Genomic DNA, 26443 nt, shown 5'->3' with positions numbered 1-26443 from the left:
CCATTAACCAGGAACCTCGGGGTGCAGTGGAATCAACCACCACAACAATGTCACCTGGAGAAAAGCTTCTTCTTTCTTTAGACCATCGTTGTCTTTCTTGGATTAACGGCAAGTACTCCTGTATCCACCGCTTCCAGAAGAGATCTGCCATATACTGCACCTGCCTCCATCTGCGTTTAATGTATAGATCCTGCTTTACAAAGAGTCCAGGTGGTAGTACTGGCTTGGTTTTCAACAAAAGAAGATGGTTTGGTGTGAGTGCTTCCAGGTCCATTGGATCGTCAGAAATTTTGGTTATGGGTCTATCATTTAATATTGCTTCCACTTCACAAATGAAAGTTTGCAATCCTTCATCATCAAGAACTTGTTGGTTAAGAACAGAGCGCATCACAAGTCGAACCATGCGGATCAGTCGTTCCCAAACACCGCCGTGATGGGATCCTGCTGGGGGGTTAAAGTACCACTTTATCCCTCGCTGAAGCATAGCACTGTTGATTTTGTCTTGATTCAAGCAATTTAGTGCTTCCCTCAATTCTCTTTCCGCTCCAATAAAATGTGTGCCATTGTCTGATCTTAAGGTTGAAACTTGACCTCGTCGACAGATAAATCTTCGTAATGCATGGATGCAGGAATCTGTGTCATATGTATGTGCAACTTCAAGGTGTACTGCCCTGCTTGCCATGCAGGTGAAGATTACCCCATACCTTTTAACAAGACTTCGTCCTCTCTTGATTTCTATGGGACCAAAGTAGTCAACTCCTACATCTGTGAATGGAGGCTTATCTGGCAGAATCCTCTCCAGGGGCAAATCTGCCATTTTTTGTTCTCCAATTCTTCCTCGCTGTCGTTTACACACAACACAGTCTGTTATGATTTTTCTTGCAGCGGAGTTTGCTTTGATAATCCAGTATTTTTTGCGGAGGTGAGACAGCATATGATTTCTTCCCCCATGTCCGAGTTGTTCATGGATGTTTCTCAACAATAGTGTGGATATGTGAAGGTCTTTTGACAGAATAATTGGATGTTTGGACTCTTCAGGCATCGCTAGTTTGTTCAGGCGACCACCTACTCTTAAAAGTCCATTATCCAGCACAGGATCTAGTTTGTACAAATGACTGCATCTTTTGACACAATTTTTGCCAGATTCGAGTACAGAGAGTTCCTCCTTGAATTTTTGTTTTTGACTGAAAGAAATGACTGCGTTTTCGGCTTGGGCAAGATCTTCAGGACATAAATACTGTCCGTGGAGCGTTGTTTTATAAACATGCATTTCCTTTTCAACCTTGTCCTTTAGCTTGTATGGGTCATTTTCAAAGTCACTCACTGTGGTCTGAATCTCCTTTCTCTTTTGAGTCAGCTGTAAGAGGGTTGTTTTTACTTTGAGAAGCCAAGCTACAGCAGTTGTGAGATTCCTCCATGATGAGAAATAGTTGATCAGAGTGTTTGTGGGATTCATTGGGTTGGTGACAATAGTATTTATTGTGATGTCCTGTTTGATTTCTGGATCATGACCAGAGATTGTCGTTGCCAAGTAAGGTTTTGGCCATTCTTGTCGTTGATTACAGAGAAACTCTGGTCCTGTGATCCATCTCTTGCAGCTTAAGAAGCGCTCTGCTGTTAGTCCTCTGGAGGCTTCATCTGCAGGGTTTTCCTTTGAGCTAACATACCTCCATTGCGTAACTTCTGTATTATCCCTTACGAAGGAGATCCTGTTTGCTACGAAGGTTTGGAAGCGGTTTGTTTCGTTGTTGTATTGTATTTTAACACTGTTGTGCTATCAGTCCAGAAGATGGATTTGTCCAATTTAAGATGTAATTCTCTTTGCAACATTATGTCAACTCGTACAGCTAGGACTGCAGCTGTGAGCTCCATTCTTGGAATCGTCATTTGTCTTAAAGGTGCAACTCTGGATTTTCCTAATATGAAGGCAACATGCACTTCATCGTTATCGTTTTCCAGTTTTAGATATGACACCGTACCGTATCCACCTTCACTGGCGTCTGAAAAGTGGTGCAGTTGTGCATATCTGATTTGACCAAAGTTTGTCGGCTTCATACATCTGTCCACTTTGAACTCTGCCATCTTGTTAAGATCTGCTAGCCATCCTGTCCACTGTTGACAGAAGGTTTGGGGTATGTTTTCATCCCATCCAAGGGTTTTCTTACAGAGCTCTTGCATAATCAGTTTGGCTGGCAAAGTAAACGGTGCTAGAAACCCTAAAGGGTCATATATAGAGCCTACCACAGATAAGATGCCGCGTCTTGTGTATGGTCGTTCCTGTACAGTAATTTGGAATATGAACACATCTGTTTCAACGCACCAGTGCAATCCCAGTGCCCTTTCCATTGGCAGATGATCCTTGTCCAAGTCCAACTTCTTTGTCTCTTTTGTTCTGTGTTCTTGAGGGATGGATGCTAATACAGCACGGCTGTTGCTGATCCACTTTGACAGTATGAATCCCCCCTTTCCACAAAGGGTAGTCAGGTCTCTTACCATTTGAATTGCTTCTTGTTCTGAAGATGTAGATTTCAAGCAATCATCTACATAGAAGTTGTTGAGTATTGTGTTTGTTACCTCTGCTGGAAAGTGAGCTTTATTGTCTTCCGCAGTCTGTCTCAATGCAAAGTTTGCACAACTTGGTGATGACACGGCTCCAAATAGATGTACATTCATCCTGTACTCAACAAGATCATTCTGCACATCACCGTCAGGCCACCACAGGAATCGCAGATAATCAATATGCTTCTCTGCTACTTTGACATGGTGAAACATTGCTTTGATGTCAGCCAGTAAAGCAATCGGTTCTTGTCTGAATCTGATGAGAATTCCGATGAGTGAGTTGGTGAGGTCTGGACCTTTCAGCAGTTGGCAGTTAAGCGACGTTCCTTTGAAGACTGCACCACAGTCGAAGACCACTCTTAAGGTTCCCTTCTTTGAGTGATACACCCCGTGATGTGGTATGTACCAGAGCTCCCCATCACTTCCCTTCAGCTGATCTAGTGGAACCATCTCAGCATAACCATTGTTTATCATTTCTGTCAGAAAAGATGTATATTCATCATGAAAGTTCTTATTTTTGACAAATTTGCGTTTCAGGCTCTGGATGCGCTGTTCTGCAATGCAACGGTTATTTGGCATGGTGGGATTTTTTTGTTTGAAAGGCAAGTCTATACAGTAGTGTCCATCTGTCATTTTTGCAGAGTGATTTACAATTTCCAAGAATTTGACCTCTTCTCTAGACATTTCCTCTGTTTCCTTGCTGGTTTCACTGAAGTCATGGTTGTACTGTTTAATTAACAACTCCTCCAGGTTCACAATGGATATTCGATTGACAGCAGCAGCAGCAGCACAGCCATTTGCATCTCTGATGATGTTGTCTCCTCTCAGTGGACCATAGATGACCCACCCCAGTAGGGTCCTTACAGCGTATGGTCCATCTCCTTTGCTATTGACCAGCTCCCAAGGTTCCGATACCTTTGAATTATTTGTCCCAATCAGTAGGTCAATGCCAGAGTCTATTTCATTGATTTTGATATCTTTCAAATAAGGCCATTTAGTGAGGTCTTCTTGTCTGGGAATGTTCAGCTGGGAAACAGGCATAGTCCTATGTGTAAACACATCAGGCAGTAGAAAGAAATTGTCTTTGTCCAGATTAGATATCTCCAAACCTGAGATATGATGACTGGTCACCTGTTTCACTTGATTCATGGTCTGCAAAAGAATACTGGTTCTTTGTCCTGTTATATTCAGTCTTCTCACTAAACTTTCTGTGCAAAAGGTAGATGAACTTCCATTATCCAAGAATGTATATGTTTGCAGCACTGTGTCTCCCTTTGGGCTCTTTACTTGTACTGGTACAATAGAGAAGATGCAATTTTCCTCACCGGCCCCAATATGCCCACATGTATGAGGTGAGAGAACAGCAGTACCCACAGTTGGTCTCTCATTCATTTCTGAATGTTCAAGTTTTTTCTCTTTCTCCCTTTGTTCAATGTGAAGTATTTCAGGATGATTTTGCTTGCACACATCACATATCAATCGACTTTTGCAATCTTTGCTCATGTGTCCTATTTTCAAGCATCCAAAACAGATTCCCTTTCCCTTTAGGAAGTCTATTTTTTCTCTGTGCATTCTTTTCTTGATCTGTGGACACTGCATCAATGTGTGACCACTCCTATTACAGAACAAACAACTTTGATAAATGGGGGCTGATACATTTCTTGTCACATTTAATTGTTCTGGTGTTTCAATGGGTGTTACAGTTGTTGAAAAACTGCTTCCTCTTGGTCCTGACTTTCCTCTTGGTTTAAATGAAGTAGAGCTTTTGACAGTTACAGCTGGCTTAGGATCTTGGATGTTCCCAAAAAGCGGATCTGACAGTACCTTCACTTCTCTTTCTATGAAGTCTACCAGGTCAGAAAATCTAGCTCGTCGTACATGCTGCTCTTGTAGCTGCATTGCCCTATTCCTCCACTTGTCTCTGAGCTTATAAGGCAGTTTCAGAAGTATAATCTTCATATTGGAAACAACATTCATTTCTTCCATGTAGGTGAGATGTGTCATTGCAATGCAGCAACCTCTGAGGAACAGTGCGAATGCTTGCAATGTTTTTATATCTTCCGATTTGATTGTTGACCAGGCGAATGCTTTCTCCATATATGCAGTAGCAATTTTATATTCGTTCCCAAAATGCTCTTTCAGAAGATGTTTTGCTCTTTGATAGCCCTGGGCTGGAGGCATATGTTGGCAGCTGTGGACCAAGTCTTTTGCGTTCCCTCTTGTGTATTGTTCAAGGAAATGTAAGCAGTCACTGTGGTCTTCAGTCTTTTGTTCCACTCCTCTTTCAAATGCCCTGATAAAAGTTTCATACAGCAAAGGATCACCGTCATAAACAGGAATGTCTCTTGGTGGCAGGGTAGAAGACAGATTTTGCTTAACCAGTAGAGTAGTAATGTCATTTTGTCTCTGAATTATGTCACAGATATCATCTTGGTTCCCAGAATTGAATACAGGCGGTGTAGTGTGATCATGCTTTTGTACACCTTCCATAAGAGTCTGTACTTTATTCCCTTGAAGAGAGTATTGGTTGACATGGGTCACATCATGAGATTTAACTGATGTTTCATTTTGAGCTGTTATTTTTCTCCAATAAGAGTTCATCCCATCAGATACTCTGGAACCGTCTCTCCTATACATTGATTTTTGCATTGGTTGCTGCCAGTTCAGTCTCCAGTTCCAGTTGTTCCTTCTTTCTTTTCAACTGCTCCTCCTGTGCGTCAAGCTCATGTTTCTTCTTCAAGGCGGCAGCTCTTTCCATGAGAGCAGCCTTCTCCGCCTGAGCTTTAATGCGAGCAGATGAAGTTGAAGATGCACGTGATGAAGAACTGGATTTATGGTTTGATTTGGGTTTAGAGGCATTTGACACACTGTCATCAGGTCCAATAATATTTGAGTTTACATCACTCTGTTGTGTGGAGATTTGACTTTCAGCAGTGGTGTGTGTTTTCAGTCCGACCTCAGATAACCACATAGTTACATCTTGTATAAAACCCTCATATGTTTCCATTTTTGGATTAAACCATTGATTTTGCTTTTCACATTCATTTTCAGGCAGTGGCAAACTCATCAAGGACTAATGATTTTCTTTGGCTTCATGACAGAGTTTTATTAATTGATCCAAGTTAGATTTGACATCAGTTGCATTTTCATTTAATTTCATGAGCTCTTTCAGCTTCTCAATGAACTTCCTTGCTTGTTTACATTTCGAGTTTCTTGTCTTCTGACAAGTTTCAATGAACAAAACCATGCCTTTTGCAGTGGGTCTGCTAACCCGTTTTTCCTTTCCGGAATCTTTCTCAACATCGCCATCCTGTGGCTGAACATCGGAATTGACAGCAGACATTTTGTGAATGAAAATGCCATGCGTCAACGATACAATGTTTCAAACAGCTGATGTGTTCCGTGATTGTAGCTTTCAGTTAGCTGACTCCATCTTAGTAGCCGCTGTCCAATACAGCAGTTATTTTAGCTTCTCCAATAAAGCTTAATGTTTGCACATACCCAGTCATTTGCGCTCCGGAGGTTTCCAATCCTCAGTCGGCAATTAGCGTAGCGCAGGTGTCACCAATGTCCAGTTGATTGGGGATGGCAGCGTCCGGTTCGTGAAACAAAACAATCTGGTGTCAACATCTTATTCCATTTGAATCGTTGCAAGTTTCACTCAAAGAGCAAAGTTCTCACTTAATTGTAATGGCAATTTCCCAATTATTATTATTTTTTTATTTTCTTTAAAGTTGAGTTGAAGGTTTATTGAAGTGACTTGATGGAGATATGAGAACCAAAAAACATACCATTTCCAGTGAAGCGTAGCCAGTAGAATTAATGAATTGTAGTTTGTCTGAGTGCTGGTCTGAAACATGAATGCCGGTCTGGTGAGAACTGTCTGTGCTCCCCGTACCTGTGCCCTCCCTTTCCTGTCACCTGTGCTACTATATATACACGCCCCTGTGCATTCAGTGTCCCTATTGGAAAATAATATATTCAGATAAATCTAATTATAAAACATGCCAACGATAAACACAAAATGGCTCCTACAACCTGTTCTCAAAAGATAAACTGGCATCTCCTCTTTGCATTCATCATCCTCATCATCATGACACCCTAAACACCTCCTACATGCTCCCAGCTTCTTCACAACATTTTACTTTTCAATCAGCTTCAGTTCTTTGAATCGCCTGCAAAAGAACGGTTTCTCTCTATGCCTTTCATCCCCACAGACAATACACCCACTGTCTTTCTCTGTGGAACGTGTAGAAGAATACTTTCTTTTCTGATCGTTCACTTTCTACAAGCTGCTCAAGTTTTTCCAGGATTTCTTCTTGGGTTTTGAAAAACTTGAGGAGGCTGTCAAAGTGGTTCTCCGAGGTCACATTGTTACTAGGGTTTAACATGAAGACGAGCCAGTCCTTTTTTACAGGGTCCGGTAGCTTGCTCTCTATGCACTTTGTTACTCTTGGGTTTTTGATGGCATCTGTCTCTCCAAGCTCTCGAAGGGCTGCCAGGGCTTTCTCCACAGTCTGGATAAGGTCGATAACTTTCCTTGGTTGATTTTGCTCTTAGCACAGGAAATCTCTCCAGACCTTCAATAATCTCCAGGGCGATTGTAGATTTATTTCCAAATCTATTTTCAATAACTCTGAAAATGTCATCTGCAGTGTTGTATGTAGAAAGGCGGAGGTCTCTTGTGATTCTCTCAGTCATGCTGTCTATAAGCTGCATCTTTCTCACCTCCATTGAGCCGGTTGGTTCTCCTTGCTTTTGCAGGCTCTCCCAATCCTTCTTCCATCTGTGGAACTCTCTTTTATCACCATAAAACTTGGGCAGACTAATTGGCTTAATTCTTACAATGGGTGTTGTCTGTGTTGCTGGCGTGGTCCTCATGTGTGCAGCTGCAGTGAACATAGATGCACTTTTTTCCTCCTCTTCAATTCTTAGAGCAAACACAAACTCTGTTCTCCTCTCTTCAAGATTGTTCTTGACTGCCTTTAAGTCTTTAATTCTACCATCTAGATTGCCTTTCTCCGTTTCTGAAATCCACAGCTCCCAAGATGCTAGGCTTTGAGAGGCTTCCTGGACCAGCTTCTCCATGAAGCCCAACTGCATTTCATAGCCATCATTAGACTCACAGCAGAGACAGGTGTTGCAGCTTCCTTATCACAGGCTCTCTCAGCTTCATTGACTGCAGCTTTCAGCTCATCTTGTCCATATCGAGACCAGAGGTTTGTTTGCACAAATTTCCTGATTTCATCTCATTTTGTCTCACATTCCAGTGTCTTCCTTTCATTGAATTCAGCCTGCAAGTGTCTCAGCCTCACTCCTGCTCTCACTCACACTCAGGGGCGTCGTAGTGGGGGAAAAGTGGGAATGACTACCTAGGGCCCAGTGGGGAGGGGGGGCCCTTCATGGGCCTGAAATAAAAATGTATTTCTTATTTATCTTTTTTCTCTAAGTTATAAGATAACTAAAATTTTCTGAATAAATGAACAAACATTCAGAATTCCTTTCTGGAAAAAATGTGGAGTCTGTCTCAAAGGCCCCTCTCCCCCCTTCTGATTGCGTAGAATGGTTTAGTCCTCCCACCACCTCTCGCCTGGATTGAATTGTCGGCAGTCAATCGAGTCAAGAGTGAGAGATGTGGCAGGCTGCAAATTAAGATTAAACCAAGAATGTCGTTTTGTTCAATTTGTGTTTTATGCATAAATTCATCATGTGAATCCCCTTCATAGATACGATTTCACATGACCCTATTTTGTAAAAATATTACATCGCGGTAAAAAAGAGTCCACTTTGGAGCGATATTTAGCGTCTTTCCCAGCTACAGTAACATATTTGATATCAACAGATTCTTTGTAAACTGTCAATTCATATGATATCAATGTTGTCGCGCTAGCAGCAAAACTGAGTTCGCTACTTCTGCCCAAAAAACAATATTTTGAACGTCAGGTGAGACAAATGATAATGCAGTGTAAGAAGAATTAAAGTGAAGTCAGAACAGAGAAGAACTATTACAGCCTCATTTTAAAGTCATGGTAGAATCTAATTCAGATTTATTATATGTTCACATTTTATCATTAATGCCAGTATAATTTTTAATTCATTAAGCTAACCAATAAGATCACTTTAGACAATAAAATAATCCTGCTGGAAATGTTTCAAATGTCTGAAAGGTGCATATATTACAAAGTTTAAATTACTTTTAAGCTATGAGGAAATATTACAGTGATTATTTATCTTCCTTTTTCAGGGTGTAAAACAAAGCATAGTTTTTATGGGTCATTTGTGTGATGGTCATAGAAATTTTCCAGGTTAGTTTGGGGCGTGGTAGGGGCCCAATGTGATATCTTTTCACGGGGGCCCGGAGTTCCTGGCGGCGCCCCTGCTCACACTACCGACACTCCTGTCTGTGAATTAGAGCCACTCAGTAGGTTTACACACCTGGCTCAGAAAGGTTACCTGATTTCCTGACCCGCTCAGTGCTGCTCTCCAGTGTTCAATAAAAACTTTAAATAAGGACTGACAACAGAGATAACCTGATAAGTACTAATAAAGCTGCTTAACCTTTAAACACTGTGGTTCTTAGATATTAACAACACAGTTAATGACTAACTAAATAAAATACATAAATAGAGATCATACAAAACATCAAGTATTTCATGTAACAATTCAACGTATACATAAGAACACCGCAGTAACATTTTGGCATATTGCACGTCCCCTCGCCACATCCTACAGTACCTGTTATTCAGAATATTAACATGGGCACAAATTAATGTTTGTAACGGTTCAGCCGGGTCTGAGGGACCAAAGCTGAAACTCAGTGAAGAATGTGGGTCAGACTCTATTTTCTGTGCCTGTCTAACAACACACTGCTCAGAGGGTGTTTGAAGAGATGGATGTTTTTTGACCCCCCACCACCCATGACCGGCTCGGAGACGGCAAATAAAGTTAGAGACACCAGAAATAACTCTTAATTAAACTCATTTATTTACAAAAACATAAACAAACAAACCAACATCAGTAACCTCCTGGCTCACATTCTCCTCTTGGCTCCGATCTTCTTTTGGAGCTGATGAAGAAAGTTTGTTGGGGTAAGATGCCTCCTTTCTTTTCTGCCAAACTTACGTCTGTGAAGATCTCTGGCTTGTGTATTTCTGCATTAATAAGAATTGGTGAGTATTTAGGTCTAAGAAAACATATCATGTGTTGTTGCTTAAATCTAGGATGGACTATGTTTTTTGTTCCCCTTCCCCCTTATGAGCAGCCCTGCTGGTCAGTGATGGCAACACACATGAAAATGAACAAAGTCTTCGACATTTCTGTATCTGGAAGAAGATTAATTTAAAATAAGTCAGCTTGCTCACGACATTACAATGTTTTTAAAGATAGAAATGAGATTTCAAACGCAGTGGCACGTGTTGAAGAGGTCTCAGGATTAAAAATGAACATCAGTAAATCTATATTATTTTCAATTAAGGAATGCAATATGTCATGTATTTATGGGATTCCTGTTAAATGTTGGTCTCGTAGCTGGAGAGGTGCCAGATCACTTCTTGAGCACTGCCGAGGTGCCCTTGAGCAAGGCACCAACCTGGAAAATGTTGAAGGGAAGGAAGTCTGGGTTGACGTACTTCTCCTGTTGCCACAGCGACCCGACCTCGATAAGAAAGAAAATGTAGATAAATGGATGGATGGGTGATACTTTTATAAATGCGCTGATATAAAAGCAAAACATTAAAAAAAATATTTACTGGAGAAACCACCATTAGGATCATTTAGATATGGTGTCATCATGAAGGTTGTCCAGTAGAAGGCGCTCCTGATCCACAGTGAACAATACTCTCTACTTATTTTTTTTATATTTTCTCCCTCTATAACCCTTATTAATCCGTGTTGTTCAATTGAATTTAAGTCTTACTAATTGTTTTCAATAATCTTTAAAGTGCTTTATGTTCAATTTAACAAATTAATGATCAATAAGACATTTTAAAAAATAAATAAAATCAGATAAATGAGAAATGACTCGAGCAAAGAGTAAAACATGAATCAGCTCAAGAAAAATAAAACCATTTAAAACAGAGAAAAACAGACATTAGTAAAGGACAGAAAGGAGAGAAAGGTTTGAAGAAAAGATGAAAGATGAGATTGATGATGAGACAGAGTTCAGTATTCAGAGTTCTTCCTCCAGGTGATATATTCAGTATGAAACACAGAGCTTTACTTCAGAAACAGAACTGAGCCTTTGACCTTTGACCTCAGAGTTCTTACTGTCTTTAAACCATAGACTGTAAATATTACTGGACGAACCCTGACCCGTCTGTGACATAGGCAGAAAATGAGTCCAATCGACGGCCGCATCCATATTGGATTTGCAGTCTCAACCTAACTTCGGATCAACCTAAAGACAGCAGTAAGGCGGGACCGGCGGGACTTAGCTCCGCCCATTCAGCTCGACGTTAGCGGTCCACTTCACAGCATAGCTAACAGCTAGGCTGCTATCATCCCCTACTCCTGCTCGTCCTGAGAAAACTCTATAAACAGTAAGTTCACATTTAACTTTTCTACAACACAGTTAAAACGAATTATATTCAACACAAATATTTAATTAAAGTCTTAAAACTACACTTTTTTAAATATACAATCATGGTTATGAGTTATTTGTTAGAGAAGTTAGACTTTGTCAGTGTTAGCAGAGAAATACATTAACAAAGTTTTATCCATAGACTGTAAATAAATATGAGACATCCAGAAGAAATCAATATTACAAAGCATACAGTTCATGTTACTGTTCTAACAAAGAGGAATGTCTGTGTTTTATATTTACTGATGTCAACAGCGATGACGGTGAACATGACAATTGAACAAATAATTATATAGTATTTATTATAAGACATTTGTTTTCTATTGAACCCTGTGAAGTCATGGAGTCTGTGGATAGTGTCAGCTTCACACCTTTAAGTATTAGAAACAATAGTATTTAAGACTGGTATCTATTATGATGAGTTGCAGCTACCTTGTTCAATATTATTCCTGCAGATGTGGCTCATAACAAAAAAACAGCCTGAGCTGTCACATGTAGTTAACTGTACATTTTGTCTTGTCTGAGGCATTAATTGAACACCTTTGTATTTCTCCTATAGACACAGTGTGGATTATTGGTGACTGGTCCATCGAGGTGCCCAGAGAGCTGCAGAGACAGAGGAAGAAACCTGAGCTTCAACAACATCTGTATTTGTTGGTTCTTCTGGGGTGGACTTCGGTTGCTTCTCTTCAACAGCTCGCTGTGAGGGAGGTCTCCCCCGGATGGCCTGAGTGATGTCACCCACAGGCTGAGAGCTGGAGCTGAGACAGGTTTTAAGCCTCTTGACAAACCGTTACACCGCGCTTTAAACTTACAAATATTTGAACTGTTAGCTCAGTGTTGAAGTTAAAATAACACTCAAACAGTTCTATTTTTGACCACCAGAGGTCAGCAGAGCACAGATATTCAATAGTTTGATGTTATTGTTCAAGAATCAGACACTTTGATTTAGTCAAATCTTTTTATAGATAGATAGATAAACTTTATTGTCTGTCCCAACAGTGACAAAATACATTTTTTTTTAGATGTTTTTTGGGCCAGAGGGACACTGTAGCGTCTGCCTACGCTCTTCAAAAGAGGAACAAGAACATAAAAAGTCAAAATTGTTTCTGAAGGTATTTATAATTATATAATTAAGTCTCACTTCTTCTCTGGTATCTCTAGCTGAACTGCAGACATTTTTCAATGAATGAATGAAACCTTTATTGCCCCTAGAGGAATCTGCCTTGCACAGAGAGCATAAAACACACTATACAAACAAACATTTACAGGACAGCAAGAACACAGTAAAGCATCACATGATTAACTGAGTGATTTCAGTAGCAAGTGAAATAAAGTGCAGAGTGCCGAGTTCATCCTGTATAATCAAAGCTTATTAAGCAGCTGAATACTGTGTGGTACTAAAGATGTAATGCCTCTTTTAGTCCTCATCCGGGGCATTCTGTACCTGCACCCTGAAGTCAAGAGTTCATACTACGAGCAAAGGGGGTGCAGAGGGTCAGCTGTAATCTTGATTCGTTGCTTTTGAGGATTTTTCTTTTATTTATTTGTTTATTTTGACAGGAACAGTGTACAGCCAATTAGTATATTCTTTACACTTACACATTTAATTTGTCTGCAATCGCTTGCCAAGCTGCTCGTCTGGCCTTTGCTGATGCCGAGGTGTTTGATTTGGCTGTTAAATGAAGTTTTCATATTCGTCAATGATGGTTTGCGGTTCAAGTTGTGTAAAAAATGTTGCGCTTTCCTTTAAATTCTCCATTGATAATCACAGAGAGAATCAGGATTTGTGATCCACGTTGCTCCCTTTTCATGTAGGACGGGCACGCGCAAGTATCCTGATCACTGTGGTTCCAATTAACGATACTGAAATCTGTTTTGTATTCTTTTAAGTGCAAAATGTTCATTTGTAAATAGTAATTATCTGTATATACTAACATGAAATCTGTTTGGTGTTGTTGAAGTCATTGAATATTGGTTTGTTGAAATACATTCACTTTGACCAATTTAACTTGGACCCAGATTTCTTTTGCTTACCTTCTTTTCCTTAGAAATGACATTTATACATGAAACACTCCCATGCTATCGATCACATTGTATTGCAAAACATACATTCTCACAAGTGTAAAACATTTCATTTTTAAGCACAATGGAAACATTATAACCAAATAATGAACCTAGTGCAAAACAACAACATACATTTAAAATTGAATCCATCATGGAGAACACACTGCTGACGCCTTTGCTTCCTACTGAGCATTTTTGCTTGGCAGTCTAATTTCAGTCTAACTATCTAAGGAAGTGGGTAGGTACACATAGAAAAAGATGGTGGTTTCCTTGTCTCGGGGAATTCTCTGGATAAACATGTCTTCCTGCGTATAGACAACAAAGTCACACCAGTCTAAACCGGAAATCAGCATCTGGCCCTGGATTTGCCAAAAGTAAGGATGGGACTTTCTGAGTGTGTGTGTGCCCTCACTGATCTTTATATAAGGGCAGTCCACATAGATCACTACATTTGGGTATTTAATTTCTAGGAGGCCAAAGACTGGTTGCCCCTGTGGGTCATAGACAATACCATCAGGTGATGATCCCATCCATGGTGCGTCGGGGTGGATGAGGAACCCACAAGGGTAGTGGTTCACATCCCTTGCTCTGCAGTACTCCTCTACAGCTGCAGGCTCCATTTCAAGCCCCCTCCTCTTGTCTGCAGTCTGATGGCTGGGTCTCAGTAGCCTTTTAACAAGATTTACAGCAGAGCTGTGACTTCTGGTGTGACAGATCTCTCTAAATTTGGAGGATGTGACTCTGTATCTTCTTAATTGGTGCCACTCAATGCAGGAGCTCTGCTCTTTTGTACTAGATTCAATTTTATGTGCTGTTTCTAAGGATGTTTCCAATGACATCATGTGGAGCTGCTGATGTTCAGTGCAGACAAAAGAACATGTACATGGTCCCAGCATGTACTGATGAAGGGCCTAAAGCACGATTACCTCTTGTACATAACGTCATAATACAACACATCATAATCACTTCATAATAACATAAAGCGTGCTCAGTTTACAAACAGGCGGATTCAAGAGAGAGAGAGAGAGAGGGAGAGCGAGAGAGATAGAGAGAGGGAGAGAGAGAGAGAGAGAGAGACGCTTTCGAGTCCGCGGCCGCACATCGGAGAACAGCACAGAGAACATGACAGCTACTTTGTGTCTTATATTGTGTCATGTTAGTCAGATACAAACTCTGGATTTCTCCAGAATGAAGGCTGTCAGTGTTGTTTACCCGCGTGCTTGTGCTCGTGCATGAAGTGTACCGTGCTGAAGCACACCTCTCTGAAGTGTGCCAAAGCCAAGGAAGTGTACCGTGCCTGAGTACGATACAGAGCGGTCACACTGGTCAAATGAACTGGACTTTAGGGTTGAAGCGTGCTTGGGCACGGTACGGATGGCCAGTGTGACCGCGCCCTGACTCCTTTATATAAGTTGCTCCTACGGAAAAGACAAATAATTATTTGCTTATTCATTTATTTTCTCTCTACCTATGTATTCATTTATTTAAAAAAGTCTTTACCCTAACTATACCGAACACTGCATAAAGGCACATTACACTTCTGGTAAAATAATGTGAACTCTGTGTTGGACAAGAGCTACACCTTTTTTTCTTAACTGCTACCTCATGTCTATGTATATGTTGGTAATGTGCATGTTTTGATCTTGTGTCTGTGTATGATTTTTAACTCAAATGTTTTCACAAATGATAATAATTACAGAAACAATCATGACAAAAAACATATAAATAATAATAACCTGACTCCCTGTGCAAGTCTTCTTTCCTTGGGTCTGGCTGAAAGGATGACCACTTCATTTACAGGACCAGGTTTAACACCCTGCAGTTAGACAAAAAAAACGTTTTTTCCAAAAACAAGGACAAAGAACTTTACATAACCTCACAGTATGTCATAAAGTTAGCATACCATGGTTCTTGGTTTATGCCACTGCTGTTCTGTCTCTGTGCAGCTGTGCACTGGGGGGACAGTGGTGATGTTGAGCTGAGAATAGTGTGCAGTCTGGTATAATAGTGCTGCCACATGGTTGCACAAGGCTGCACCAGCCACACAGGTACACTGGCAGCTTTGTAGCTGCACAGGACGGGTATCCCTTAGTGCAATCTGGGAAAATACACAAATTTGTTACAATGTTGTACAATACATACTGTACTTGCTGCAAGTGCAGTTTAACTTTAAATACTTAATGAAAATGTGTTATAGAAGGAACAATTATAGAAAAAGGAAGATAATAACTAAATACATTTAGCCAAACAATATCTGATCTCAATCTCTCTTTACTAATAAATATGAGAAGAAGCACATAATATTGAGAAGTGGTAAAACACAGACTGTTAGTATCTAGTTTCTGTGAATCCCATTGCCTATTTTCACACAGTAATGTTATGAATTGTTTATCAAATTATGTATATATTTATAAGTAGCTTTTAGCAGTACTCGTGGCACCTATATGATTCACAGAAACTTGATTTGATGAACAGAAATCTGTCATGAACCTGCTGCATAACTTTCCCTTACACTCAGACTGTGAGGCTTTTGTTTTGTCCTCATTGATCTGAAGCACTCAGCTCTAACGCTAATCTCTCCGCTGGAATCCTTCTTTCATACTGACATTGAAAATTGTGACAGTGATAGAAAGAAACAAATAGAAACACATAGTGTTAGCACTTACTACACATTATGCCAGTACACAAACATGCTAACATTCACATTAATGATCTTACCTTCGTAATTGTGGATATGCCTCATCCTTTGTTTTTTTCAAATGAAACTTTATTAACAACTTTCAACGCACCTCTCCTCCTGAGACCAAAACAAGTTGGCCTAAAGCAGGGATGGGCAACTTTGGTCACAGCAAGGGCCACATTCATTTAATTCTGACTGCCAGAGGGGCCAAATTGTAGTATACAAAAACGATAACAGTCAATTATGTCTCAAATTTAACTCAACATATACCAGTGATCAAATATTATTATGGAAATAGTTCATGGCAGATTTTGTCATGTTTTCTTCATGTTTTGATATATAAAAATTGACCTGAGGGCCACATTGAGGGTTGACGAGGGCCGCATGTGGCCCCCGGGCTGCCAGTTGCCCACCTCTGGCCTAAAGGATATAAAAATATATTTAAAAACATTAACTTGATTTATTTTCTGAAAACAGAATCAAAAACATAAAGAGTCTACGGGACATGTAACCTCACTCAGCGCTCTGACATCTCGTGTCATACATGTAGTTCAATCAGAAATAAAGAGTTTAACAGAAAGACATCACATGAATTATTTTAACATTCAGATTAAAGGTTTTTTTTACATGACTGGATGTATAAAGTGAACAACTGTACAAGGAACAATAAAAAATATATAGAAATCATCAAAAACATCTGATCTCATCTCAGCTCACACTCATCTATACACATTCACACCCTGATGATGCAGCAGAGGGAGTTATTTGGGGTTAAATGTTTTGTCCAAAGAAACATCAACATGTTGCTGCAGGAGCTGGGGATTGAACCCCCGACCTTTCACTTGGGAGACGACCGACCACCACTGATCCACAGCCGACCCAAGAAATGAAAGGGACAATCTTTAATTTCTAAAAGATTTAAACTTGATGGTGAGAGAGCCGATGGAGCGCTGATGAAAGTGTTTGTGTTCAATCATCGTCTCAAAAACAAAACTGGAACAGATAAAAAAACAGATATAAATATAAACACATATATACATATAAACACATATATACATATATACATATAAACAGATATCAACAGTGTGTCAGGATCCAGCAGGTGGACCAGAACAGGATCCTGGAGATGATTCACTCTGCAGGAGTTCAGTCTGAACCGTCTCACCCTGACGAGAAAAGAGATTTAGTTTAAATCAAACATTTAGTAAATCTGTAAAAACAGAACAGAGTTGATCTCAGTCAGTCAGAGAACATTTGATCAAAGCTCTGCTGGCTCACCTTCGACTCTTTGGAGTCATCTGACTTCAGACTCTTCAGGGTTTGTTCTCTAAGGTTCACACCTTCCTGTACGGGAAACATTAATAAGACAGACTTTATTAAAATACTGAACATAAAACAGATTGAGAGTAAAGATAGTTTAAAACATACCAGGTCGGAGGGTCCTGTTTCTTTTATGTTTCCTGGAATAAAACATTAGAAATAAAAATCAAATGAATGAGACAGACCATAATATCTATAAAATAAACATGATCATGTTTCATTGTCACAGTGGAAACCTTACCTGAGATTAGTTGTCTAATCTTCCTCCGTTTGAAATAACACACTCCGAGTACAAAGACTAAAAACATCACAACAACAACAACACAGACTATCAGTGCAGTCCAGTCTGATGGTATATCTCCACACTGAGCGTCCTCTGTCTCAGTTCCTGCTCTCAGCAGCAGCAGACCCTCTGATTCACATCTGTAATGATAGAGGGACAGTTATTACAGGAACATCTGGAGAGTCCATGTGTGATGTGAAGCTTCACTCACTGTTTGTGTTTCTGACAAGATGGAAACGTCCCGTCTGAAAATGTTCCATCAGAGCAGGTGGAGCACACGGTGTCTGTGGAGGAAGTTCCTGCAGGAAAATACACACAGTGTACACACAGTTTTCAATATTAAACTAAATACATGATGAGATCTTTAAAGCAGAATCTCAGAAAGAAACACCTGAAAACATTTTTTAGTCTGAAGTCCAGATTAAAGATTAAAGTCTTATTCACAGAACAATTTCACCTGATACCAAGAAAAAGTATCTTTCTAAACTTGATTAAATATCAATCTTTGATAACTTTTCATTTCATGTATGAAATATTGCAGACATATCATCCATGCAGTCTAAAATATAAACCAATCAGAGACTCTGAACAAACCAAAGGAAATAAGTTCACTAATATTTGTGTCTGGAAATAAGATTAATATCAAACACTAAAGTTACAAGTTCTGCCACCAGATGGCGCATGAATTCATCCAGAGAGAGAAAGCATGTTGTGTGAAGACCAGGGCCCTTTCTGAATAGTCACAGTTCAGTAGGCAGTACGTACTTTTCAGTATGGTGTTTCAGTATACTGAACTTTCGTGGTCATTCAGTATGCATTTTTTGGGTCCACCTCAGTATACTGAACATTTCAGTATGGATACTAACTTCCGGGTTTTATGCAGTATGGATCGGATGCATCCTTTCAGGAAATGAATTGTGTTTTACCACCCACAATGCTGTGCGAATAGTAGGCACACACAGTATGCACACACAGTAGGCAGATATTTGTGCCTACTTCTGATTCATTCAGTAAGGAAGTGACGTCATTTATGTTTCCCGAACCGGCCGCATTCACCCATTGTTGTTTTTTGTTTTGTTTAGCTTTCTTCAAGAAGAGTAATGCGCATATACAGTCAGGTAAACAAAACAATATCACAATGTAAATCAAGTAAAAGGCAGATTAAATAACTAAATAACATACAGTACATCAAGGAAAGAACAAATGAAAGACATTAAGATACGGAATATAAAGTAAAATAAACCAATAAAGACACATTTAAATAGTGAAATTATTATTTAAATAGAGGGGGAAAGGTTTTATAATAATGTAGACATTTGTTTTATTTTCTGTTGTTAATTAAAAGTAGTGATTTCAGTCGGGACTTTAACTCTAGATTAAAAATTGTTTCAATTAATCCACGCCCGTTTGTTTTGATTTGGAGGCGGACTTGACGTGACGATTTATGTTTAATTTCGCACAGCATTGTGGGTAAAATACAATTCATTTCCTGAAAGCACGCATCCGATCCATACTGCATAAAACCCGGAAGTTAGTATCCATACTGAAATGTTCAGTATACTGAGGTGGACCCAAAAAATGCATACTGAATGACCACGAAAGTTCAGTCTACTGAAACTCCATACTGAATAGTACGTACTGCCTACTGAACTGTGACTATTCGGAAAATTTCCAGGGGTCTCATTTATAAAAGAGAGCATAGAATCCATACTAAAAATGTACCTGCGCCAAAAACCCGGAAATGGCGTGCGCACAAAATGATTCAGATTTAATAAAACCGTTCGTACGCAGACCTGCACGCAACGTTCCCTTTATAAATCACGATCCACCTGGAAATGTACGCACGTAGATTAGTCCCATGTTCCGCCCTCTACACGCCCACAATCAACCATAAACGGTCAATGCAAAGCAGCTCGTGAATGAAAACGCATACAAACGAGGGGGCAGATCAGAGGTTTCCAGCGCTGGATCCCGGAAGTTTAGACAAAGAAACAAAACTTTCTGACCCAGAAACGGAGGAGTTTGTGAATGAAGTGAAGGTTAAAATGTCGGTAATTTGCTGCAGCAGGAGGATCATGAACTGAAGAAAAATCAGAGAATGACACCACGTCACTGCTGCATTCACCTTGTCCTATGTGCCAAAACATCCACCGTTCATCATTACGCACGAGAATATCTGCAATGTTTACATGTTTACGGGACCCACACTGATTTCTTCATATAGTGGCAGAGAGGACACATCAGTCAGCAGTCTCCCTCACTGTATGATATTATTAATCAAAGGTTTGATCAACGAACAAAAACGTTTAATTGTTGGCCACATTTTTTCTGTGGGAAACTCCGTCTGCTCTGTGACTACTTATGATAAAATATATGGCTTAATGATCGTTTCAGAGATGCCCCGACTTAATGTCCACACTTGAATTATTTACAGAATAAATACGTGCTGCTGATGAAGACATGCTGAGTAACGAGAAGGTGAAATGTGTGAAGCCACCGCCGTGTCTCTGTGCACTCTGTGCGTCTTAACGCAGGCATCTTTATCAAAACTAAAAACCACACTTGATGATAAAGGCACGATATTGAAAGATATTAATGAAAACTGGTGGCTCTATGGTCTTTGTGTTAGTCTAATTTTTAACTCTACATCAGTGATTACATTAGTGTACAAGTCCGGTCCTCTGAGGTCCGTCCGGGATAATGAAGGCGAGACGGCGCTGATGCAATATGTATGTGGCAGACTTTTATTTTTTATTTTATGTTTATATATTTTCATAATATAAAGTTACTTATCGGAAACGGCTTGCCACATGCGCGATTATAGCCTAAATAAAACCATCGGTTTGAATGATTATGATGACGTGGATCTGTCAGTAAAGTTTGATATTTAGTGAAATAAAATGTGGGAGAGACATCAATATGTATCTGCTGGCTGCAATTCACCACTTCACCGTCTGTGTTGCCAATTTCTCATGCCTCCAAAATGAACGTACGCCTGGGTCAGAGTTTGCATACCGGTGAGCACATTTTACTTTCAGGTTTGTTTTTATAGATCACAAACTTTGTGTGGGAAAAGGCGTACGCCAGTTTCAGACCCCGTTTTGTGCGTACGCAACGGTTATAAATGAGACCCATGCAGTGTGATTTGATCAGATCAGCTGCTCCCTTTTACTATTTTCTGTGTCAACAAAACCAGCTGCAGCTGCTCTGGTGAGAGTAGCCAGTCGGTCTTCATGCTGCAGCACCAAGACCTTCTTCAGGCCCATGAAGCACTCAGGGAAGTGATCTTTGGGTCAGTAATCTGGGTGTTTTCACATCCTTAAGGAATATGATCATGCGTTTGTTTCACTTCCACTGTGACTCAAGTCCTCTCAGCTTCTCTCCTGACAATAACTTGAACTTCCCTTCAGTCACCAGTTCATCTGTAGCTACAGGAACAGTTTGATGTTGGGGGGGGGGGGTTACATGTATGAACCCACCTCTCTGACTGATGTATTCTCCTGGTTCACAGCGTCTGTGTTTCTTTGCTTCAAAACAGTCGTACCCTGTAAACTCTGAGCAGTAAAATCCTTCCAGAGGTTCACAAACTGTGTCTGATCGTATCGTACACGACGTCTTCATCTTCAGACCAGAACCTGTCAACACAAAGATAAATACAGACATACTCGACTGCTTTAAGACTAAACAGCAACATGATGAATCTGACTATTTAAAACACCTTCAAGCTGTAAACTCAAAGGAAAACATCTGAACCAATGAGAGATTCAGATTTAAGGTTTGCTCTAAATAAAAACTGAAAAAACAGGAAATACAGAGAACAACACTCCAGCTGCAGTTTCCTCATCAAGGACTCAGTAATAAAACTTCTGTCTTTAAATTAAAAAGGTAATAAAAACAACATAAACATTAGTTTACCTGCTCCACATTCTCTGCAGGACAAACATTTTTTTAGTCCGTTCATTTTATTCATGAAAGTCCCCTCTGTGCACGGCTGACAGGACGTACTTTTGTCCTCCTCACAGTCTGTTTTTACTCGAGTCCCTGTTGAAAAGACAAAACTTTAATGTCACACAATCAGGAAACAGACATTGTAGGATTTTATATCTGATAATGTTTGAAGATAAAGCATCGACTACAATCCACTCGCAGTGGACGTGTTATGTGTTACGACAACAAAAACCTCAAAACGTCATAACTTTCATTCTAACTTTTTATTAAAAAGCTGCCATGAAATCAGACACGTCAGGAAGAAACATCCAGAGAAACCTCCGGAGAAATCCTGGAGGGACAGATTGACGATCTTACCGATGGGACACATGGGACAGCACTCGTTTCCAAACACATATTCTGTCCGATGGCAGGTGAGGGTTCGACTTACGAATATATTTATCATAAAAATCTGTGAAGAGAAAAAGAAACATCAGAAACATTCCTGTGGTGATGAAAATCCTGATCACGATTTTTTTCATACTGATCTTTAGACAAATTTGTCAGTTACTGACCAGTTCAACCAAACTTATTTCCCTGTATAATGTTTTTAAATGCACAACACTGTGCTGACAAGTTTAATCTATTTGAAAAACATCTTTGTAGGAGGTCTGGAGGTCTCACCCAGAACATCTTTAGCAACAGAAATGTCTTTCCCTCAATTTGATCACTATTTATGAACAATTTGAAGGTTTTCCTCACCACTTTGAAATTATGATTTAGTTATGTGTCCTCTTTTTATGTTCATCAGGAAGTGATGCATTCATTTAAAAACATGTAGACTTCAAGCTCTTGAAGTTCAAGAATTTCTACAGCTATAGCTTCATACAGGCTCTGCAGCCTTTGTTGTTTTTTATAACATCATTTTACTAACTTTAGTTTTGTTTATTTATAATCAAACATAATACAGAATGTGTTCATTCTGTGACACATGACCAAAGTAAGTTTTACTGACAGAAGAGTTTAATTCATAGAGGGGGCGGGACATCGTTGATTGACAGACGGACAGTCACCATGGTTGCCGATCTAAGATCATTATAGCGCCCACCACTAGTTTGAGGGGATTTCCATTTATTCACAAATATGTTTTTAATTTGAGTCATTTTATATATTCAAACTGCTCTGAAATGTGGGATGATGGAGGCTGCTGAAATAAGACACTTCACCTTCCCACTCAGAGGAATCTCTAAACCAGATGTGCTTTTTCTTTAAAGGTTCAACCTTTCCTACACCTTCTCTCCACAAACCGAGGAAAAAACCAATCAGAAGATGAGATGTAGCTTTCAGTGAACAGAATAATACAGTCCTTCAGGGGAAAGATCACAAAGACAGAAGTGTTGAAGATGAGGAGGAACAAGTGAAGATCATTTACCAGCAATAAAACCGTGAACCAAGGATTTCTTATGAACTTCATTTTAAACTCCAGGATCAAAGTTTTCTGGGGCTGAAGACGTCATCTCACTCAGATTTAGGGATTTAATGACGACATCACCTGAAAACAGAAAGAGAAATGCAGAAATTAAACACCGCTGTGAACATGATCACCTTTATAGCTTCTCTTCTTGTAACTGAGATGTGCAGCTCTGTTGACTCTCTCTCCCAGGATTCAGAGGAGCAGGTAGAGGAGAGAGGAGGGCAGCTGGTGGTGAGGAGGCTATTGTTTGGTTTGAAATAAAAGGTCCAGAAAACCGTTTGACTAAATGTAGACGATCTGACTCTATGATTAAAAAGATATTTTGTACCAAGATGAATCATGATTCAATGATTTTTACCTAACGATCTCAGAGTGAGGATTCACCTAAAGTTCCCTTTAAAGACAACATTTAAGCTGTTTTCACATATGCACTCCAGATAATATCTAGATATTTACAGGAGGCCCGCTCCGGAGATTCTCCCGACCTAGCCATTCACATATGATCCTCACAGCGGGGGACTTTCCCTGTCAGGGGGGGGGGCGCTACACAACATTATAATGACAATATGTGTCTTTATATCAATGCTATGTGTAATCCAATGGAATGACAACATCCACAAAAGAGAGGAGAACAACATACTGACGAACAGAAAACATAATGCAGCTGTTTAATTACGTGCACAGAGATCGTAGTGGTCGCAGGCAGACTCTTTAGACAGTCACTGTATATAAACATCATTCTCTTTCTATTGGCTCGAGGTGAAATCTCCGGATTATATGCTGCAGCGTTCAGACATCAGCTCACTCGGACTTTCTGCGGATAAAATCCTAGGGGTCTGGAGGAGAAACTCCGGGTAAAGTCAGAGTGAAAAATGGGTCTGTTTGCGTTCACACATAGCCTAAAGAACCTCCAGGTAGACTAATCTCCAGAGTTTTTCAGGAGATTTCTGTATGTGTGAAAAGGGTTTATACTAAAGAGGGTTTCTTTAACAACTTGAACCAAGGAGCTGACGTCTGCAGGGAGAACCCTTTCCAAAAAGTCTCTGGATTTACACGAGTACATCTGTTCCTAATAAACAACGTGTTCAAGTGTAAACCTCTGTCATCATTACTGTATGGAGGATGTTTGATTTAGTCAGACTGAAGGTGTAACGAGTTCAGCAGCGTTCATCAGACACACAGAGCATTAGCAGATATGAAGGAAAAACAGGTTGATAACATATGAGGACAGTAACATCTGAGCAGACAGACGCTAACTAACTCTTTCATCAGACATGTTTTATCCAATGAATGAAGCCGTAGCTTCAAAAATGACTATTTTCAGTTTACATTGCACTCTGTTTTAGACTGGAAATCAAGCACATATCTGCACAACTGCACAGCTCCTCAACATCAAAGTCAGAAAATAAGACTCATTATAGTGCTTTATTATGGACTTTGACAATGGATTTCTCAAAAAGTACAAAGTAAAAGTACTTCATAGTACCTGTGCATGTAGTCTAGGAAGTACTAAGTCCAACCATATCAGAATCATTGTCTACTTATGGGAGAATTGTTTTCTCCAAGAAAACTGTTTTGTTTTTGTTTTTTTAAATTGTGAACACCTTATTTTGAAAAACGGAAGTTACTGCAGACTCGCAGAATTATTCTCACACTAACTTCCCCGACCTCCGAAGCTATTCCCTGTACTGTATTCTGTTTACTCCCGTTTCATACACTTGTATCTCAGTCAGTTTTATGGTAAGACCTAGACATTCAGCACTTCACTTCATCGCTCTCTCTGTCTGTTCCTCCTGCTCGCTCTGCAGTCCGGAGCATTTACCATAAAGATCAGAATACGTGAGCACTTCACATTTAGGGGCGGCTCACTTCACGATGTAAACTCGAGGAGCGGCTGGCTTCACCGCAGTGCCCTTTCGTCTCCGCACAACAAGCGCTGCCGCGGAAATCTCGCGAAGCAACGAAATATCGCTTTGAAGTAGTTTAAAAAATAAAATCAATGTTCCCTTTTTCATATCAAGCATTAATTAAATATCGATCGAATCGAGCTTCACGATATATCGCTTCTCTAAAATAAAGCTTCGTGTTTTTGAATCCTCTGAAATAATTTGAACCCCTGCAGCTGATTCAGTTCAGTGTTTGTCACTAGCGTCGAGTCTGTTCCAGCTTTGTCTGAATATTTCTATTTAACGAGACGAAAAACCTTCCGGACAGATTCCTGACCGCTGACGAGTCAGACACAGAGCAGGAAGCAGAGGGTGTAGCAGCCATTTCGTTCACTGGTCTCAAAGTTCAGACTGTTTCAGCAGACAAACTTTTTCTCGATAAAACACCGGAACAGACATGAAACATGTCGCACTTACACCGGAAGACTTTAACATACTAACAACAGACTGTAACAGAGTTTTAACCTGCTCTGTGTGACTCATTTTAAAGAAATGTGAAGAGAAAAAACTGCTACGTACCTCGTTACATGGAGACCAGAGGCTGTACATAAAGAGGCGGAGAGATGTGACGTCATGGGTACTGCAGCGTGAGGCTATACATATTGGTAAACTGACAGAAACATGTCTGCAGAAGTTTCTCTTTATTATTCTTCACTTTGCTTTATTGTCTCATGACATGCAGCTCGTGTGTTTCTCTTCAGCTTTATATTTGATTCTGTCATGTTGGGTTCACTTTGAATCTTATTATTCTTATGTTGCTCTTTATCTGTTCTCTCTTTATTCTTCTGTCTGCTTCTGAAGCTCTGTGAATATCATTTAAAACATTTGAGCAGGTTTCATGATCAGCTCCTAAACGAGACATCAGGACCAGAAAGAAGACCAGCACGAGGTTCAAACATGTAGTCTATAAACTGTTCTGTGCTCGTCGTGTGTCTTCATGGTGCAGCTTCAGAAAGACGACGAGGTGACTGTGAGAATAAAAAGAAAGTCTGTTTCTGTTTGAGGAGCCTTGATCTCTAATTTATTAATTATTGATCTTTTCTTTACTGATGGAGAAATCCTGAAAGTGTCGAGTTTGGTTTGTAAGAAAAAGACAGAATAAAACTAAAAGATGTAAACTATCTAATTACATTTAACTTGATATATAATTATAACCATAATGACACAAAAAACATTTTTCTTAAAGTGAAATAAAAGTGAAGCTTTACTAAAACAGGATAACAAACTGAAACTGATGTGTTTATAAAAATCAATCAAATCAGATAAATGTTCATCTTCTCTGACTCAAACACAGCCAGTGACTCTCTTAAAGATGTCAGACACCTCAGGTTAGATTTGAATCTTTTATCCCTTCATTGTTTCAGATTTGATGAACTATGATTAAAGGAGTAGATCGATTTCTGTTTCTGAACCATTAACGATAAGCAGACATAAAAACTAAACTTAAAGCAGCTTTTCAGACGTATTCAAACTAAACTCCAGTTGAAACAAATGAAAAATATCAAAACGATAATAACCTCGCCGCCCGGTTAGAAATCAAGAATACAAATAACTTTATTTCAATCAGGAGAGACGAGTTAATGAATCAAAGATAAATATTGATTTGATG

The 26443-nt window shown here is 39.7% G+C and overlaps 1 protein-coding gene and 1 long non-coding RNA gene across 5 annotated transcripts in view; one reads left to right on the top strand and one right to left on the bottom strand.

Moving 5' to 3' along the window:
* The window catches only part of LOC109978220 (tumor necrosis factor receptor superfamily member 14), a 164018-nt gene extending 138623 nt beyond the window's left edge, over positions 1 to 25395 (bottom strand). For 2 of the 4 annotated variants that reach the window (XR_010667505.1, XR_010667504.1), the window contains exons 1-5: positions 25354 to 25395; positions 22847 to 22966; positions 21793 to 21886; positions 21403 to 21528; positions 20967 to 21122 (exon numbers count right to left, since the gene is read on the bottom strand). Coding sequence is in view for 2 of the 4 variants with exons in the window: in XM_065960987.1 (XP_065817059.1) it covers positions 16973 to 17050; positions 17163 to 17228; positions 17313 to 17344; positions 17446 to 17627; positions 17699 to 17786; positions 20967 to 21122; positions 21403 to 21528; positions 21793 to 21886; positions 22847 to 22888 (864 nt within the window). In the remaining 2 variants the exon portion in view is untranslated. Of the gene's footprint in view, positions 1 to 16324; positions 17051 to 17162; positions 17229 to 17312; positions 17345 to 17445; positions 17628 to 17698; positions 17787 to 20966; positions 21123 to 21402; positions 21529 to 21792; positions 21887 to 22846; positions 22967 to 25353 lie in introns of those variants that run through there. The other 2 variants (XM_065960987.1, XM_065960988.1) reach the window with 2 other exon arrangements.
* On the top strand, positions 10660 to 13148 carry LOC136181029 (uncharacterized). The gene is made up of 2 exons (XR_010667506.1): positions 10660 to 11096; positions 11697 to 13148. It is a non-coding gene; the product is annotated as an uncharacterized lncRNA (long non-coding RNA).
* Positions 25396 to 26443: the final 1048 nt, after the last annotated feature.

Source organism: Labrus bergylta, chromosome 12, assembly GCF_963930695.1.
Source record: "Labrus bergylta chromosome 12, fLabBer1.1, whole genome shotgun sequence".
NCBI classification, from domain to species: domain Eukaryota; kingdom Metazoa; phylum Chordata; class Actinopteri; order Labriformes; family Labridae; genus Labrus; species Labrus bergylta.
The sequence above is the reverse complement of the archived record's forward strand: the minus strand, read 5'-3'. Positions and strand labels throughout refer to the sequence as shown.